Source organism: Euprymna scolopes, chromosome 2 (assembly GCF_053919585.1).
Source record: "Euprymna scolopes isolate OS-2025 chromosome 2, ASM5391958v1, whole genome shotgun sequence".
In the NCBI taxonomy this organism is placed as follows: Eukaryota; Metazoa; Mollusca; class Cephalopoda; order Sepiida; family Sepiolidae; genus Euprymna; species Euprymna scolopes.
In genome coordinates this window covers 125720210-125737450 of record NC_136483.1, presented here as the reverse complement: position 1 = coordinate 125737450, position 17241 = coordinate 125720210, and the positions used below count along the sequence as shown (strand labels likewise).

At 29.6% G+C, this 17241-nt stretch overlaps 1 protein-coding gene across 2 annotated transcripts in view; it reads right to left on the bottom strand.

Moving 5' to 3' along the window:
- Positions 1–526: 526 nt before the first annotated feature.
- Positions 527–17241, bottom strand: part of LOC145295939 (protein strawberry notch homolog 1-like) — a 329531-nt gene continuing 312816 nt past the window's right edge. For both annotated transcript variants that reach the window (XM_080141823.1, XM_080141832.1), the window contains exons 30-31: positions 16145–16341; positions 527–1520 (exon numbers count right to left, since the gene is read on the bottom strand). In XM_080141823.1, coding sequence (XP_079997949.1) covers positions 1387–1520; positions 16145–16341 — 331 coding nt within the window. In that variant the 3' untranslated portion in view covers positions 527–1386. The remainder of the gene's footprint in view (positions 1521–16144; positions 16342–17241) is intronic.

Genomic DNA, 17241 nt, shown 5'->3' with positions numbered 1-17241 from the left:
GGGAGAAAAATAGATGACAAGAGAGGGAGAAAAATAGATGACAAGAGAGGGAGAAAAATAGATGACAAGAGAGGGAGAAAAATAGATGACAAGAGGGAGAAAAATAGATGACAAGAGGGAGAAAAATAGATGACAAGAGGGAGAAATAGATGACAAGAGGGAGAAATAGATGACAAGAGGGAGAAATAGATGACAAGAGGGAGAAATAGATGACAAGAGGGAGAAATAGATGACAAGAGGGAGAGAGGGAGAAAAATAGATGACAAGAGAGAGAGGGAGAAATAGATGACAAGAGAGAGAGGGAGAAATAGATGACAAGAGAGGAACTGCATAGCCTATTCCACATATAATCATATACTCCACACTTTAGTGGGAGAAACAAAGTAAAAAGAGGAGGAGTAGAGGAGATTTCCTTTTCAATGTAACATTTTGTTTGAATATTTTGTTTTTGTTACACAGAATTTTAATTAGTGGTACAAATTTTTTTTTAATTGCTATGCCAATCAAACAATATAAACTATTTGTCTGCATTGTTTAACACTTATGTCATATAAAGACATTTTTATTTTACTTATGTAAAAAAAAAAACAAAAAAAACAAGAGAAAACACTTTTCCTAAGTTTTTTTTTTCATTTTGAGAAGAATAAGTAAATAGACTGATTCTACTTTATACCATGTCATTTTTATGGTATATTGTTGATTAAATCAACTGAATATTTAAAAAAGGAAAAATTGTAGACAAGAGGAGAATTATCAATGGGGATTGTTTCTGATTTTGCCCTCATCACTGTTCAACTTGATACAACTGAATAATTGTCTTTTTGTCCTGCATCTGGGATAGGGGATGTGTGTGCATGTGTATTTTTTTTATTTTAAACCTTCCTAATTTGATTTCAGCCAGCAGGTTGGAAGATTGGCAGTTGACCAAACGAACCCATCCATGACGAAGCACCCGCAATAAATGGGTTAGGGTGGCTAACTCTTTACACACCCTTTTTCTGCCTTCTGTATTCACCAGGAATTTTAAAACCAAAAAGATTATAACGATGACCAAAGCTGCAAAGTCCTCACTACCAGCAGGATTTAAAAAAAATTTTTTTTTAAAATATTTTTGTTTGTAAAATGTGCATACAGTTGTTTTCTGAATTGATGAAACATGATCTGGTATTTATTGTTCGAGGATTACAGACAGGTGTAGCAGTGATGAGTTTGGACTTTGTTTTATCTTTCTGGCTTTGGAGAGAGAGAGAGAGCGTGTGTGTGTGTGTGTGTGTGTGTGTGTGTGGTCCTTTTCATTGTTTTTTTTAAAGGGAAGGTTTTGAGTCAGCTCTGAAAGACTTGTGGTAGTGAGCTGCGGCTCTTACTAAACCTCCATCTACAAGGAGATCATAAAAGCACAGGCATGCTCAAGTGAACGCTCTCTAATGCACTTTGATCTGGGGTTTCAGTGTAGGTGTGGGCAGAATCTTGTGACAGGACATTACTCAAGGCTTTCAAGCAATTGCCTGGAATTAAACTGCCTGCAAAAGAGAATAAAAAAAGTGTTTAGAAAAGGCAGATAGCAGCAGAAATGATGGACAAAAGAAACTAGTTAATACTCATTTTTGAAACTCAATTTACATTGTTCTAACACAAATTTTACAAGTTTATTTAGCTATTATTTTTATACAAATTATCACTCACTAATAAAAATAGGAGACAACTTTGTGACTATGTGGTTCTTGATTAAATGACTTAGTGACTATTTATTGAAAAAACAAAACAAAATACAAAAACTTTAAAAATACTATTAAAAATGAAATGGCAAAAGTAAATCTATCAGAATACAGCTAGTTTTTTTTTTTTATGAGCAAGTCAGCCATTATAACATTTTTATTACAATGCCTGACTTGTTCCTGAACCAAACTAATTAGCAGTTAAAAAAAAAAATGAAATTGAAAAGAATTTGGAATCATTTAGCATAATAGCAATACCATAATACGTACCATTCAGCGCTGGACAACATGCACATACACACTGCTAGTTAATATAATAGTTATAGTCTTTAAATCAGTAATTAGTAAATTTCAAAATAAAACTTGTATGATTGGAGAAACAATAAATTTTTCTTAAAAATTTGTTGCGATTTGTATATTTTAAGAAACTACTTAAAGTCACCTATTAACAACTAAACATGCCGACATAGTATGCCTGCTAGTAGTAGATGACATTTCACAACTATACAGTCAGGGTCTCTTCATATAAATATAGTATGCCTGCTAGTAGTAGATGACATTTCATAACTATACAGTCAGGGTCTCTTCATATAAATATAGTATGCCTGCTAGTAGTAGATGACATTTCACAACTATACAGTCAGGGTCTCTTCATATAAATATAGTATGCCTGCTAGTAGTAGATGACATTTCACAACTATACAGTCAGGGTCTCTTCATATAAACAATTGATATACAAGTTCAACTAGTTGATGAAGTTTCATACTTTTTGCCAATCAGAGAAAGAAATTCTTAATTAAATTATTGGTAAAACGTTTCAGTCGTTGAAACCTATGATCTTCGTCAGGTATAAACTCTGTATTGTAATTAATCGGACCATGGGTTTGAGGGTGCGTCCGTAAATTATAGAAAAATCAATTTTCAGGGGTCACTAGGGTATTTTTTAAGACTTTCTTATGATTCAATTTTTAACTGAATCCTTATACTAATTGTCAATATTAGTGAAAAAAATGTTTTACGTAAAGTTTTTTGTAGATTATTTCCCTTGGGTTGGGCATATTTTGTATTTTCTCTTATTTTCCCCATATAAAGCTACCCAAAACTCTACCAGTCTGCACACTATACTTGAAAGGCCTATCTGAAAAAAATTAAAATATACAGTTGGTATGATATTATTTAGGAGCAACTCAACACTCCGAAAACACCTTGTGCGAGTAAAACCCGCGACCAAAAAACTCATGACACTGAAAAACTGCGTTTAGGAGGTATTATGTAAATGTGGGAAACTCTATAAAGGTGAAACCTTCCCCCACCCCCCTCAAAGACTAGAAGAACACCAAAAAGTTGTCATACGCAGAAAAATTGAAAAATCAGCCTGAGCAAACGATATATGGAGGGGACAAAAAGCATCCATTCCCCGAGGTGGGATGATGTTAAAAAACTAGATATAGAAGATGGAAGATTAAAAACTCAATGAAACATATGGTAGATAGCAATAACATCATAAGCCATCCAAGTATTGAATTTAACCACATTTTGAATCCATTAATTACAAATTTATATAGGGAAAATAAGAAAAAAATAACAAAAAAATACGCTCAACCCAAGGAAAATACCCCCCCTACCCAAAAAAAACATTTTTCTTATAGTCACCTCCCTTGCACTGTTTTTTAGAAAAAAACAAAAACAAAACGAGAACATGTGAAAACATAAAACAATTTTTTTTACTAATATTGACAATTAGCATAAGGATTCACCTAAAAAATTGAATCATAAGAAAGTCTTAAAAAATACCCTAGTGACAATTGAAAATTGACCATTTTTATAATTTACAGACACACAAAAAAAAAACAAAAAAAAAAAAAGTTTACACCCGACGAAGTTCGTAAGTTTCAACTAAAACGTTGTGCCAATAACACCCAAGATGAGAATAATTGTCCAAACAACCAAAACAATACAAAGAAAGAAATTGTCTTTGCCATGAAATTTGAACGAAACATGAGCGTTTTTCCAGTCCAAAGTTAATCTTAAGCAGTAAAAACCTGTCAAGATAGAAACTTCATTCTAAAGCCAATATATTAATTTTTTGTCCTAAAATTTTAAGAAAGAGTTACAAAAAAAAAAAAAAAAAAAAAAAAAAAAAAAAACAACTTTTTTACAAATACATCAATAGAAATGCTAACACACACGGAAAAACCTGTAGGAAATTCATAACAAAAGTTTTTGTACATTCAAACTTACAATTCATTCTTTTATTCTTTATATTATTATCTGCTGGTATGCTCAGGAAATATTAAAACAATATTTAATTATGTTTCAAATATTTTTTGTACTTATGCAGAGAAGGTACCAAGCTGAAATAACTTAATTTAGCAGCCCATTCATTATTAACATGGGAAGGGGAGGTATTTTGTAACTATTTTGTACTTTCACCTAACAATTTAATAAACAAAAAGATACTATAAAACCTGAAAATACTAATAGCATGGAACCATCAATGTATAAGCACCTTTTTCTCTTTTTTAATATCAGCATTAGTACTTTAAATATAATTTTATCTATTTTTCTATGAAGCCTTCAAATGCTTTAGGATTTTCAGACATACTTTCTGGTATGTATTTATATATATTTTTTTAATCATCATTCTTTATTTTCACTAACTGTGAAAATGTACCAAAATCCTTTTTTAAAAAGCATTTATATTATTAGACTGCCAAATGATGAATCACTTTATTTTATGATAAATGCTTTCAAATAATAGGCTAAAAATTAAATATCTTATGTTATTTTGGAGCAGGTGAAATTTCAAAATTTTAAACATTAGCATTAGCTGGTGCAATCTTTGTACAATAAATTGACTTCAAAAAATTCATCAAATTCTACATTCTTCAATGAGAAAATTTGCCACAAATCATTCCGTTTCAAATATTTTCAATATGCTGGTAATTTTGCAATATTCTACCCAACAGCTGAATACATTGAGAATCAAAGTTTATCGACTGAAAAAAAAAAAAAAAAAAAAGACTAAAATTGAGTAACTAGAAAAGCAGGAATTCATTGTACCTAGTTTCAAGAATACAGATATTTCAGTTTCTACGAATCAAATAGATATGTTGGAAGGAAGCAATACAAATACAAGTTTGACAGCAAATAGTGTAATTGTCCCCAAGTTGAATGCTTTGAATTAGTGACAAAGATGGCACTGAGATCTAAGCATTAGTGGTGGGACGATTAATCGGAATCGGAAATCGTAAGAATCGTGTATTTTGGGAGGTATCGGAATCGGAATCGCATCGTTAAAAAATACCTTAATTTTCTGATTCCTTCATTACGATTCTTTTAGTCTGATGTTGAAAAAAAGAAAAAAAATTCCTGATATTTCTAACTGCAAGAGAGAAATGTAGCATGTTATAAAAAGAAACCAAAGAAATTCATTATTAACAGGGCAATGCTTAGTGCCCCCTCCCTTACAAGGTTCATTCATTCAGATCTATTGTGATCAAAACTACAAAAGAGTACAAGAGTTAACGTGAAAAGAAGTATGCAGGGCTCTACATTGCGAGTAAAAAAAAAAAAAAAAAAAACGCTTATCTTTTTGGCGACTGTTTTTTTTACTGCCAAATCTTCTAATAGTGAATGAAAATGCTTTTTCAACTTATATTTTCAACTTATATTTTCTTGAAACGAGCAAAGTCAAATTATTTAAACAGTAAAAGGTTTAATAAAACAATATACTTTTTTTCTTTTTTTAAAAGAAGGCTTTTGAAAGAAATATCTCTAAAATGAAATTGATCACGTATTATTTCGCAAAATTTGGACAGTAGTCGGCTTCTTTTGAAGTTTCAAAAAAATCGACCCCATACCTATCTCTTCCAAACCTAAAGTTATTAAATAACCCCTTCATTAATTTAAGGGTAATTAATTCAATTCAGTCAAGTTGTTTTTTTTTAATTTCATTGAAATAAAATCCATTTTTTAAATTTTTTTCTCCAGAAAGATAAAACCCTGAATTTGATTATATTGAAAGCAGAATAATATAATCTTTTTTCTAGAATTTTAAATTGAAAATAAAAAGTGTTTGACGCAGTTTTTTGCCGAACGAAAAAGAAATTAATATATATTTTTTAAAAGGTGTTGTAATCAATTAATTTTTATGTCTAAATAATATTTACGATTAATTAAATAATTTCATTTTAAAAAGTATTTATAAATAGAATTTTACTTAAGACTTATAGTTTAGCAATATTGAACCGCATCAACCACGTGTGAATTGAACACAGTCAACCAAAAAAAAAAAAAAAAAAATTCCAAAGAAATGCATATTTGCATTTCATTATATAAACTTTTATACATTGGTTTCAAAAATTAAATTCTATAAGTTTTTTTTGTTAACTACTGGTTGGTACAATTTACCGCTCCATCCCTTTATATTTTTTTCTTTTTGTCTTTTTTAGCGGATTATTTTCAATTAATTATCCAAATAAGTGACTAGCTTTAAAACAAAATTTAATAGTAATTTATTTGTTTACAGATAAACTGAATTTTCTAATATGGCCTCAAAGTCCAAAAAAAAGTCTTGTATGGAAACTTTTTGAAGTTGATGAAGATCATGAGTTGAAAGCCATTTGCAAAGTCTGTCAAATTAAAATATCGCGAGGAACAAAACCATCTAACATGACCACAACCAACATATTAAAATGAAGCATCCAAATGAATTGGAGGAGCAAAATAAAAAAGAAAAGGAACAAAAAAATTACCAACTAGTCACTCAGAGCAGTTTTATTAGTGAGGGTCGAAATCGCAGTGTCTTTTTTTTTTTTTTGCCTAAGTCACCAATTTTTTTAACCTTCCTTAACTTCAAAGAGTAAATACAATATATACAACTAAAAAATAATTTTTAAAAATGCTGATTCTATTCATGAAAAATTCTTTTAACTAGAAATTAAAACTTAGGTAAAGTAGCTGACTGACAGCAACAGGAGCACTGGTTAACTACTGAACCACATGGAAATGTGTGGGGGAGGAAAAAAGGGAATTAAAGGATGATAATAAATTATGATAACCGTCTTTGAAAGGCAATAAACTCCTAAAATTTACTTCTTTAAAATTTTAGGCGGCATTCCCCGGCGATTTTAAAGCACTCTCTCTCCAAAAAAAAAAAAAAAAAAAAAAAAGATTCAATTTTTAAGTTTGGGAAAGATATATTTATTATAACCGAATTCCTGTATGAAGACTGGATCTACTTTATTGGACGTTAATTTGTGAGATAAGTAATTTTTCAATGTTTAATGTTTTTAAAGTTTCAATTGTCAATTAAATTTTTTTAATTGCGTTTTTTTTTTTTCAATTTATTTATAAAAAAAAAAAACAGGGTTTAAAATGTATTTTTCAAGGTAACAAGCTTCGAAATAAGTCTAATTAAAAAAAATCACTTAATTTTTAATTTCGACAACCCTGAGAATTTAATTATTAAAAAAATATTGAAATGTGACATTTTTTTTATTTAACATTTCTATTAGTTCAATTAATTTTCTTTCAATAATTCATTTCACTCAACAAACTTCACCATTTTTTGTTTTGTTTTATCTTTTTCTGTAATTTTGGTAACTATTTTTGCTCAATTTTATCTAGTATTTCATTTGTTGGTACTTATACAGTTTAATGACGACATTAAAAAATGGAAATATTGGAAAAAAATTTTTTTGTACGTACCTGTTATAGACTGAAGTTCTTCGAAAAAAAATTTCACTTCATTTGATCAAGTAGTTTTTTTTTTACAGCGAAAAACAATTATTTATCACGACGACGTCAACGTGCCCATTTTGGAAATGTACCTAGCAGAATACCTCCATTTTAGGCCAGATTTCGCAATCTAGCCTTTTTTTTTTCGCCAGAATGAGATGCACACATCACATCTGCAATTTTTTTCAGTTTTTTTTTAATTTTTAAAGCAGAATACTATTGAATATGCCAAGAAATTGAAGAATGCAAAGAACTGAAGAACTTTTTTACGCGATTATTTTCGAAACATGCGCAGTAGTGTTTACCGATGTATTGGAAAATTCAAAATGGTGCCCGACACTCTCTTTAACATGGTAAGTTTGGGAAAAGGTGTTATAAATAATAAACTACACAAAATACTATTTAAAAAACACCGAATATATGTCAACTTATGTCACGGTAATATATATTGAGCGAATTTCTAACAGTACTTTGTCTAGTTTATTATTTATAACATCTTTTCCTGAAGTTACTGTGTTAAAGAGAGACTCTGGCGCCATTTTGAATTTTCCAATACATCGGTAAACACTGTATGCTTTTCGAGCTGAATAAACATGTTACATTGAATAAAAACACTAAAAACATATCCATATACAGTAATACAAACCCTAAGTTTTTTTTTTAAATTCGAAAATTTCTAATTTTTCTAATATTTTATTCTTTTGATTTTCTTCTGTTACAAATTAAAAAAAAAAAAAAAAAAAAAAAAAAAAAAAAAACACTCCAAAAATGGCATCTGTCTTCGCAAAAAAAAAAAAAAAAAAAAAAAAAAAAAAAAAAAAAAAAAAAAAAAAAAAAAAATCTCATTCTGGTGGAAAAAAAAGGGCTAGATTGGCCTAAAATGGAGGTATTCTGCTACGTAGGGCAGTTACCTGCCCTTGGGGAAAGTTACCTGCCCTTGGGAAATTCCTGGGCGCTGCAATAACATTTCCAAAATGGCCACATTGACGTAGCCGTGATAAATAATTGTTTTTCGCTGTAAAAAAAAAAAAAAAAAAAAACTACTTGATCAAATGAAGTGAAATTTTTTTTCGAAGAACTTCAGTTTATAACAGGTACGTACAAAAAAATTTTTTTTCAATATTTCCATTTTTTAATGTCGTCATTAAACTGTATAAGTACCCATTTGTTTTTTATAGTGGTATCATTTTTATATGTGTTCCTTTGATATACCCTATTTCAAAATTAGTTTGGCTAAACTTATTCTTCACGTTAGAAACAACGTGTAAAAGTAATGAAAAAGTAAGAAAAAACAATAGGTGTTAACTACTCTTTGTGAATTATGGAGGTCTGAAGAACTGCCGTCACAAATACAACTATCAATAGCCAAACAAAAAATCGTTTTTGAAATTCCTTTACTTGTAACTTTTCGCTATACCTACCTTTTGGTATAAAACACAAAAACTTTCGATTAATGGTATTTCTCAAATATGGTCGTTAACTATGGAAGGGTTATTTTGTATCTATGGCGCCATGTCACGTGGTATATTGTTTTTTTTCATTACGCACGTTCATTTATAAATTATTAAATTAAACATTTATCTTTTTTTATATTTAATTAGTATATATTTTCTTTCTCTTCCGCTATATTTTTTTTATTTAATTCATTTAATCTGTAAATTATGAGGACCAAAATAATGAATCATGTTAATTTATTCTCTAATTTTCTTGTTTTTGTTCTGTTATATAAATTCTATTTTATTTGTTTTTTTTCTGTATTCCAATTAAGTAAAATAAATTTTCTCTAAAATAAATTTTGCTAATTTTTCCGTTTAGTTTACTATATAATAATTTTATTTAAACCAAAACACGACGGTGTAGACATAAAATATCTCTTCCAAAGTTAGGGAACATATTTGGGAACTACCGACCATAAGTATAAAACTACCTGGTATATTTCAAAACAATAATTCCCTAGGAATCGGAATCGGAATTGGTATCGGAATCGTTAATCAATATTTTCCTGGAATCGGAATCGTATAAAAATTAGGAATCGTCCCAACACTACTAAGCATATCACTGTTTCTAACAACAAAGAAACTTAATTATGATATAAAAAATATAGAAAAACTTAGGAAACTTGAACTGGACATTGTACAGAGAAAAGAGCACATGAAGAAAACTGAATTATACAATAAGAAAATGTCGATAGAAGAGAAGCTCGTGGAAAGGAAAAGTTCAAAAGATGCAAAACAGGATTAGAAAAACTGAGCAAAACAATGTAGAAATTCAAACACACCAAACAAACAAGAATGAATGAAAATGAGCTAATTGCACATTTGATCAAGCAAAATACCCAATTTACAAAACGAGCTTGACCAACTTCAACAGGACATCAGACGCAGAGAACAAAAAAGAAAAAGTTTTAATAAAAGATGCTGTCAAAATAAAAAAAAAATCTTGAGCAGTGCAAACAACAATCAGAAAATTGAAGAGAGAAATTTTGCATGTAGAATCTTGTCTGAATTGTAATGAAAGCAAAGGAAAAGTTCCCAGTTCTTGTGAAAAAACGAATTCAGTGAAAAGGTAAGGCTTTGGGTTTTGGATTTCATGGCATGAAGTGGCATCGATGGTGTTTAACACTGACTCTCCAAAAACTTTAAAGGAATATTTGAATTTGTCAAGATTCTTGTTTGTACAGATTTAGATTATGCTTGCTACAAATTCTCATAGTAGTTGATAGTTCACAACTTATATTCTTCAGTCATGACGTTTCCTTCAAAGTCATATAAAAGTGAAAATATTTACAATACTGTAATTTTTAGTGATGAGACATAGCTTAACGTGCTTGAAAACATAATTACAATCTGAACAAAATTTTGCTTTGATATACTTTCTACGAATTATGCTGTGCTGGCATTTTGGATGTTTCATGACGTGATAATGAAAACTAATAAAATTAGTGCATAAGTTATCAAGTGAGATAGGCATGAAGTCATCTGAACGTTCACAGTATTGTGATAAGATGTTCAAAATTTTACCATACCTTTTAGTTCTATAAATTATGCAAACTTCCTACTGTTTTAAATCACAAGCTTATATGCATTTGAATGGGACTGATTTAAGACAAAATGTTCAGTGACCTATACTTTTTCCGAATGGTCATAACACCAGTTCTAATGGTCTGATTTAAAAAAAAAATAAAGGCCATATTTCTTTGGGTTTTTTTATGCTCTTTTCAGAAATGCTAGATTTGAGTTTCTTAGATGTAAAGAAAAAAATGGTCTGGTAATATTAGCAGAACATTTGGAAATTCTACCGTAGTTGAAAACAAGATCACATAAGCAAACAATAGAATGACCTTCAATAGAATGATTAGTAATCAGCATAATATTAGTTCCAATCAGACAGTGAATGAAAGAATAAATATTTTTCTAGCCAAATATGGAGAACTGCTTGAGATATATTATTACAAGAAATATTAGGTTGGTGCAAAAATGTTGGTTTTTGACATGAAGTTGAATTTCAAAAAACCAACATGTTTGCACTAACCTAATAGAAACATAAGGCATCACTTTTTTCTCGCGATATAATTTAATCAAATGACTTGTAAATCAGTAATAACTATGTCACAATCTTTTCTTAATAAGCTGATAATTTGGCATGTAAGTAATAAGATTTGTTAGGATCATTTTACATGACAATTTTGTGATCTTCTCATAGTAGCATTACAAGCGTATGCTGTAACTTTGTGGACATCAGCAATATTACATACCTAATGTGCTTCAACAAGTCATATCTTTTTTTATTTGTTGGTCAATTTTTAAAAGAATTATATTGATGGAAAGAGAATAGAATAAGCATTCCAATGATGTTAATTTATTTTTCTTTTATGCGTTCAATATTTTTATGCTCTAAGTTAAAAAAAAGAAAAAAAGGGAAACTATTTTTGAATGTTACACTTTATATGTTACGTTTGCATACACATGCTCAGGGTAAAATTTAATTGGATATCGCTGAAATTTTACAGGTTATATGAACCTAGAAGTCCATCTCTACTGGACTTTGATTTATATTTTTATGACCACAGGAAGTTACGACTGAGCAAAGTTGACGAAGAATATTTCCAAATTGATAAGATAAATCGGTACATATCATCCATTTTCATATAGATAATAGTTTCAGAATTATTTTCATGTACATGTAAATATTTGATAATTATTAATTGTGCAAAAAGTTCTTTAAATTTTTATAGAAATTACAGAATAGAATTTAACGGGAAAACGGCTGACCAGCACTGAGCTGCCTACAGTCACCGTATTGAGTTTCGTTTGTATTCTCTTAAAAACAAAAAACTGTTTTATCTGCTTTTAAAATGAAAGCAGAAAAATGTTTCATTTTTTATTGAGTTTGTCAATTAAAAAAAATTATTTTCAAGTTTTTCAAATTTGATTTTCCAAACAATACAGAGCCAAAACTACAAAAGTTGTTTTTACAAAACTACAAAAGTTGTTTTTAACGCTTTTAGTACAATGTACTTGTTTCCACCTTAACATTTTTCTTTAAAATGACTACCTTTAGAGGTTTTCGGATATGCTGAAAACGAATATCACATTTAAATTTTCTGCAAATATGTAGCTTTCCGGATATGAAGCAATGTCATTTCTTATGTTATTGCTGATGGCCATCTTGGTATGCACATTTGTGCATAGTTTCTCAGGGTTGCGTTTGCATGCTCCAAGATGGCCACCAACCAAGAAATGACATTGTTTAATATCCGGAAAACTACTTATTAGCAGAAAATTTAAATATTCGTTTTCAGCATACCCTAAAACCTATAGAAGTAATCATTTTAAATATTAAGGTGGAAACAAAGTAAAAAAATTACCGTTTTATTTCTTTGTTTACATAATTGAATCTTCAGTAAAACAACAGAATGGAAATGACGAAAATTACCATCAACTTGTTGCTTCTCAGGATTCCTGGTATTCTGAAAGTTACATTGAGGATTCATGTAGAGTATGATTTATGGTTGCATCTCAGGGAATAGTTATATTATATTTTGGACCAGATAGAAAGGATTTACAAAATTGAAAATTAGACTCGTCCCAAAATGCATAAGTTCTGGTTGACTATGGGAATTTCTATCTTTTACAGAAATCCAAAATCAATGAAAAATTTTCTTCGATTATTTTTGAGATTAATTCATATCTACTCAATTTTTTCTTTTCTTTGAGGGGAGTAATAAATATCGGCCATGAATGCTCTTTAGGTATTCAATGGCTACACCCAAGATTAAGCTCTCCTTTGGTGGGGAGGCAGGTAAATACCTACTCTCAAAAGCTATATTTAAATACGACTATAATACTTAGTTTTGTTCATGAATAGACACCCACTGTATGATGCCATGCGCCAGTTTAAAAAAAAAAATTGAAATTTGTACATTTGAATTTATCATTCATGACTTATGGTTAAAGAGATACATCAGATTTGACTGCATAATCAGAAAGAGCACACAATTTTACATAAGAGTACCAAGTTTCATGAGAATAGCTTGCAAAATTACCAAATTTCTTGAAATGTTGAGGTCCATAATTTAGCCTACTTTTTCTAAAGAAAAATGTCTATGGAAAAGCCTAAATTTTGGCACTTAAAATTCTCATAACTTTTGAACTATTGATGTTATTTGCATAATTCAAACGGTTTTAAGTATCTTTTACACAGCCCTTTTCATGAAAGTTGATAAAATAACAATTATCTAAAAAGAAAAAAATCAACTTGTAATAGTGGTAACAAAATGGAATGAATCAATAAGGAGTGCGATTAGTGGGAAAGAAGTTAAAAAAAAAAGTATAGCATGTTGCCAGATGATATGGCAACACTTTCAAAATATATATATATATATATATATATATATATATATATATATATATATATATTGCATATGATAAATATTCCTAATTCATTATGAAATTGAATGTCTGAATTTATTAGATGAAATAAAATTTTAACATCGTAAATTACTTCAGCCATTTCTAGCACTGACTCCTTATAGCCCCCTCTCTTAAATATATATATATGAAATAAAGTGATGTTTAGATGCTTACGCTATTACCGGAAATTACACCATACACTTCACTCTTAAAAATATACATGAAATATAGTGATTTTCAGATCGGAAACTGCTTCAGCCATTTCCGTGACTGATCCCTTATACCCCTTCCGCTTTCATAATAATAGGAGAAATAAGGTACTTTTACTGTATTCTACCTATATGAGAAAATGATGAAAATTCATACTACTCCATGATTTGACATGATTATCAGTTTTAAAAACTTTTATGGTCGTCACAGGTAAGATTCTTTTTTTTTTTTGTACGGGTACTATACAAGTACATTATTTCTTGGGTTGATTACTGTACAAGTATCTTATTTCTTATTTAAAAAATGCAATTTTTCAGTTATTTTATGTAATTTTCTGTTGTACTAAATTTTCTGTATGTTATGGCTAAGAGTTTATTTTTTCATATGGGTGCTATACTGCAGAAGCACCTTATTTATTATTTAAAATTATACTATTCGATGATTTTACGTAATTTTTGGTTTTAATAATTTTATATATGTCACAGGTAAGATTTTTTTTTGTTACAGCTAAGAGTTTTTTTGTTTTTTTTTATATATAGGTATGAATGTCGCATGTTAACTATTACTAAACAAAGAAAAAGAAAATAATGCTTTTAAAGCCTGTTAGTGTGAGAACAAAACGAACACTTTTTCCCCCACTTCCGTCTAAACAAAAACAGAGGAGATAATGCATCCTTGTGACAATTAAACAGATATTATCCCTCCTACCCCTGCATAAAAAAGGATTGATACTCTCTGGAAGCCTCCAGAGCACTTTTAGAAGCAACATAATTATGTTTTGCTTCCCACCAACATCACCACCATCGTGACGTCATTTCTGGAAAAGACTTTACCATTTGTCCAAATGTATACAAAAAAGACTTTTTATAAATTTATTACATAACACCGAAAATCCAGGAAAAAACAGACCATCCAACACAAATTGGCCTAGTCAGCCCTCACAAAGCAATAACAACTAGTTGATATCATGGTGGAGGTAATGGTAGCAATAGATGATAGTGATAGTTTTGGCAGCATTTGTGGTAGAGATTATTGCGGCAGTGGTGGCGGTTGGTGCTGGTGGCGAGTTGCATCGACCAATGGTTTTCCTCTTCCAATCAGAATGTAGCCTTATCAGCGACACCATTTCATTTTTGTTTTATTAGCTGTTTGGAATATTCCACTTTCCTTTTAAGGGATGTCAGATTGATAACGGTTGAAGCGAATATGGATGTTAATACAGGGTGCCCCCCCCCACAAAAAAAGGGGCCCCAACTTTAATTAGGCCTTGTTTCTTAGTGTTTTGTCCGAATGAAATGAAACTTTGGTCATAACTAGTTTATTATATTCAAAACATCACATCAAAACACAAAGGTCTTTGCCCTTTTTTTTTCTCCGTTCTAGAGCATATGTTCTAGATGGCCTCCATTTAGCTTTTGTTTGGGTCACCCTGTATATAGATATATAATAGATAATAGAAAATCATCTCTAATTGGCTTTAAACTTCAATAAATAATCATTCTTTAAAAGCTATCATTTTATCACAATGTCTCAAGAAATAAAAAAGTGAAGCAAAAGTATAAAGACTATTTTAGTTAGAAGGTAAGTACAGGCAAATAACTTTTAAGGCTTCTAATAATCCCATCTTTTTGTCTTTTACTCCCTATGTCACGAATGAAAATTATGATTCTTCTGGATCTTTAGGCAGATTCATTTGGGTCAGTGGGTATAAACTATCCCATCTTAAAACCAAATCTAAATCCAGACATAAAAAATATATCCAGTCATTTTAAAATAAAATGAACATTGAAATCAGTTAATGTTATTATAAAAAGGTAGTTTTAAACCAATATTTGAATATAAAAAAAAAAAAAAGACCATATCAATATTTATATATATTTCAATCAGTGTTATATTTTAGGAGGTAGTGAGTTTCAGAAGAATATATGATGGATACATCTGTCATAGCTGACACCTTTGAAGGTTGTATAGTAAAAATAGATAAAGAATTTTGATTTAATATTATTTGGGAAGAAGAAATTATTATAGCATTGTGTTAGAAAAATTAGTTTTTCAATTAGTAGGAGTCAAAGAATTGTTTGAACTGGATGTGCAATTGATAACTATGAGCCAAGTTTGAAGTATTATATATATAGTGATTTAAATGTTTAAAGAGGGGTGATATATATATATATATATATATATATCTCACTATATATAGTGATTTAAAGGTTTAGGTCATGAGGGGTTTTTGAAGCATGAATCCATTTTGAACATGGTTGCCAGGAATAAATGCTGTCCATACTACGAAGTACAAAGTTAGTTTTTTCAACAGCTTTCTTTTTCATTTCGATACTTTTTTGTGACCAAGAGCGGAGGTCCGCTTGAAATATAAAAAATAACAATAAAAATATTAAATACAAAAAGTAACATCGTTTTCATGCTTCAAAAAAACCTATATAACCTTTGAATCACTATCCTAGAAGCATATGTGGACTTTTAACATATAAATAAATCAGATTCATTTTTCATTATCATTTTTTATTAGATCCATTCGAAACAATATTTAAACATAAGTAAACTTACCAACAATTCTTCGATTATCATCCGTCCTAAGTCGAATAATCTGCATTTTGGAAGAGTTTCCTCCCGGTAAAGAGGTGAGGACATTTTCGACTTTGCTCCAGACACTCAGCACAGAGCCACTTAGAACATGGTAAGTCCTTGTGCGCAAACCAATTTCACAATGTAAACCCATGGCTGTCTTTTTACAATTTCCTTTCCTGAAAAAGAAGTTTCCTCATATAAACATTTTATTTTTAGATGATCTAAAGTTAAGCAGTCAATAGTTAAAAAAAAAAAAGATCATTTTACAAAGAACATTTTATGAGTTATCCTTGTAAGTTGAAAAAAAAAAAAAAAGATCATTTTACAAAGAACATTTTATGAGTTATCCTTGTAAGTTGAAAAAAAAAAAAAAAGATCATTTTACAAAGAACATTTTATGAGTTATCCTTGTAAGTTGAAAAAAAAAAAAAAGATCATTTTACAAAGAACATTTTATGAGTTATCCTTGTAAGTTAAAAAAAAAAAAGATCATTTTACAAAGAACATTTTATGAGTTATCCTTGTAAGTTAAAAAAAAAAAAAGATCATTTTACAAAGAACATTTTATGAGTTATCCTTGTAAGTTAAAAAAAAAAAAAGATCATTTTACAAAGAACATTTTATGAGTTATCCTTGTAAGTTGAAAAAAAAAAAAAAGATCATTTTACAAAGAACATTTTATGAGTTATCCTTGTAAGTTGAAAAAAAAAAAAAAAGCGGGGAAAAATATTTATATGTGTGATTGATTGCTGATGACGGTTAAGACAGAGAAGGTGGAGGGAGGAAACAATAAACAAGAGGTCAAACAGGGATGAAAGAGAGCGAGTACCATGGACACCAGGGTGGGGAGACGGTCACGGACACCAAACGATTAACAAGAAGGGGGAGAAGATGATTAACAAGAGGGTTGGTTATTTTGTTTTCTGGAGTATGAACCCATTTTGAGTCATTTAACACCTAAAATTTTATAAAAGTTGAATAAAAAAATGAAGAACAATTTCAACAAATTTATATATTTTAACAAATTATAAATGTTCAATCGATACACATTTTTATAAACAATTTTAATCTGGCTG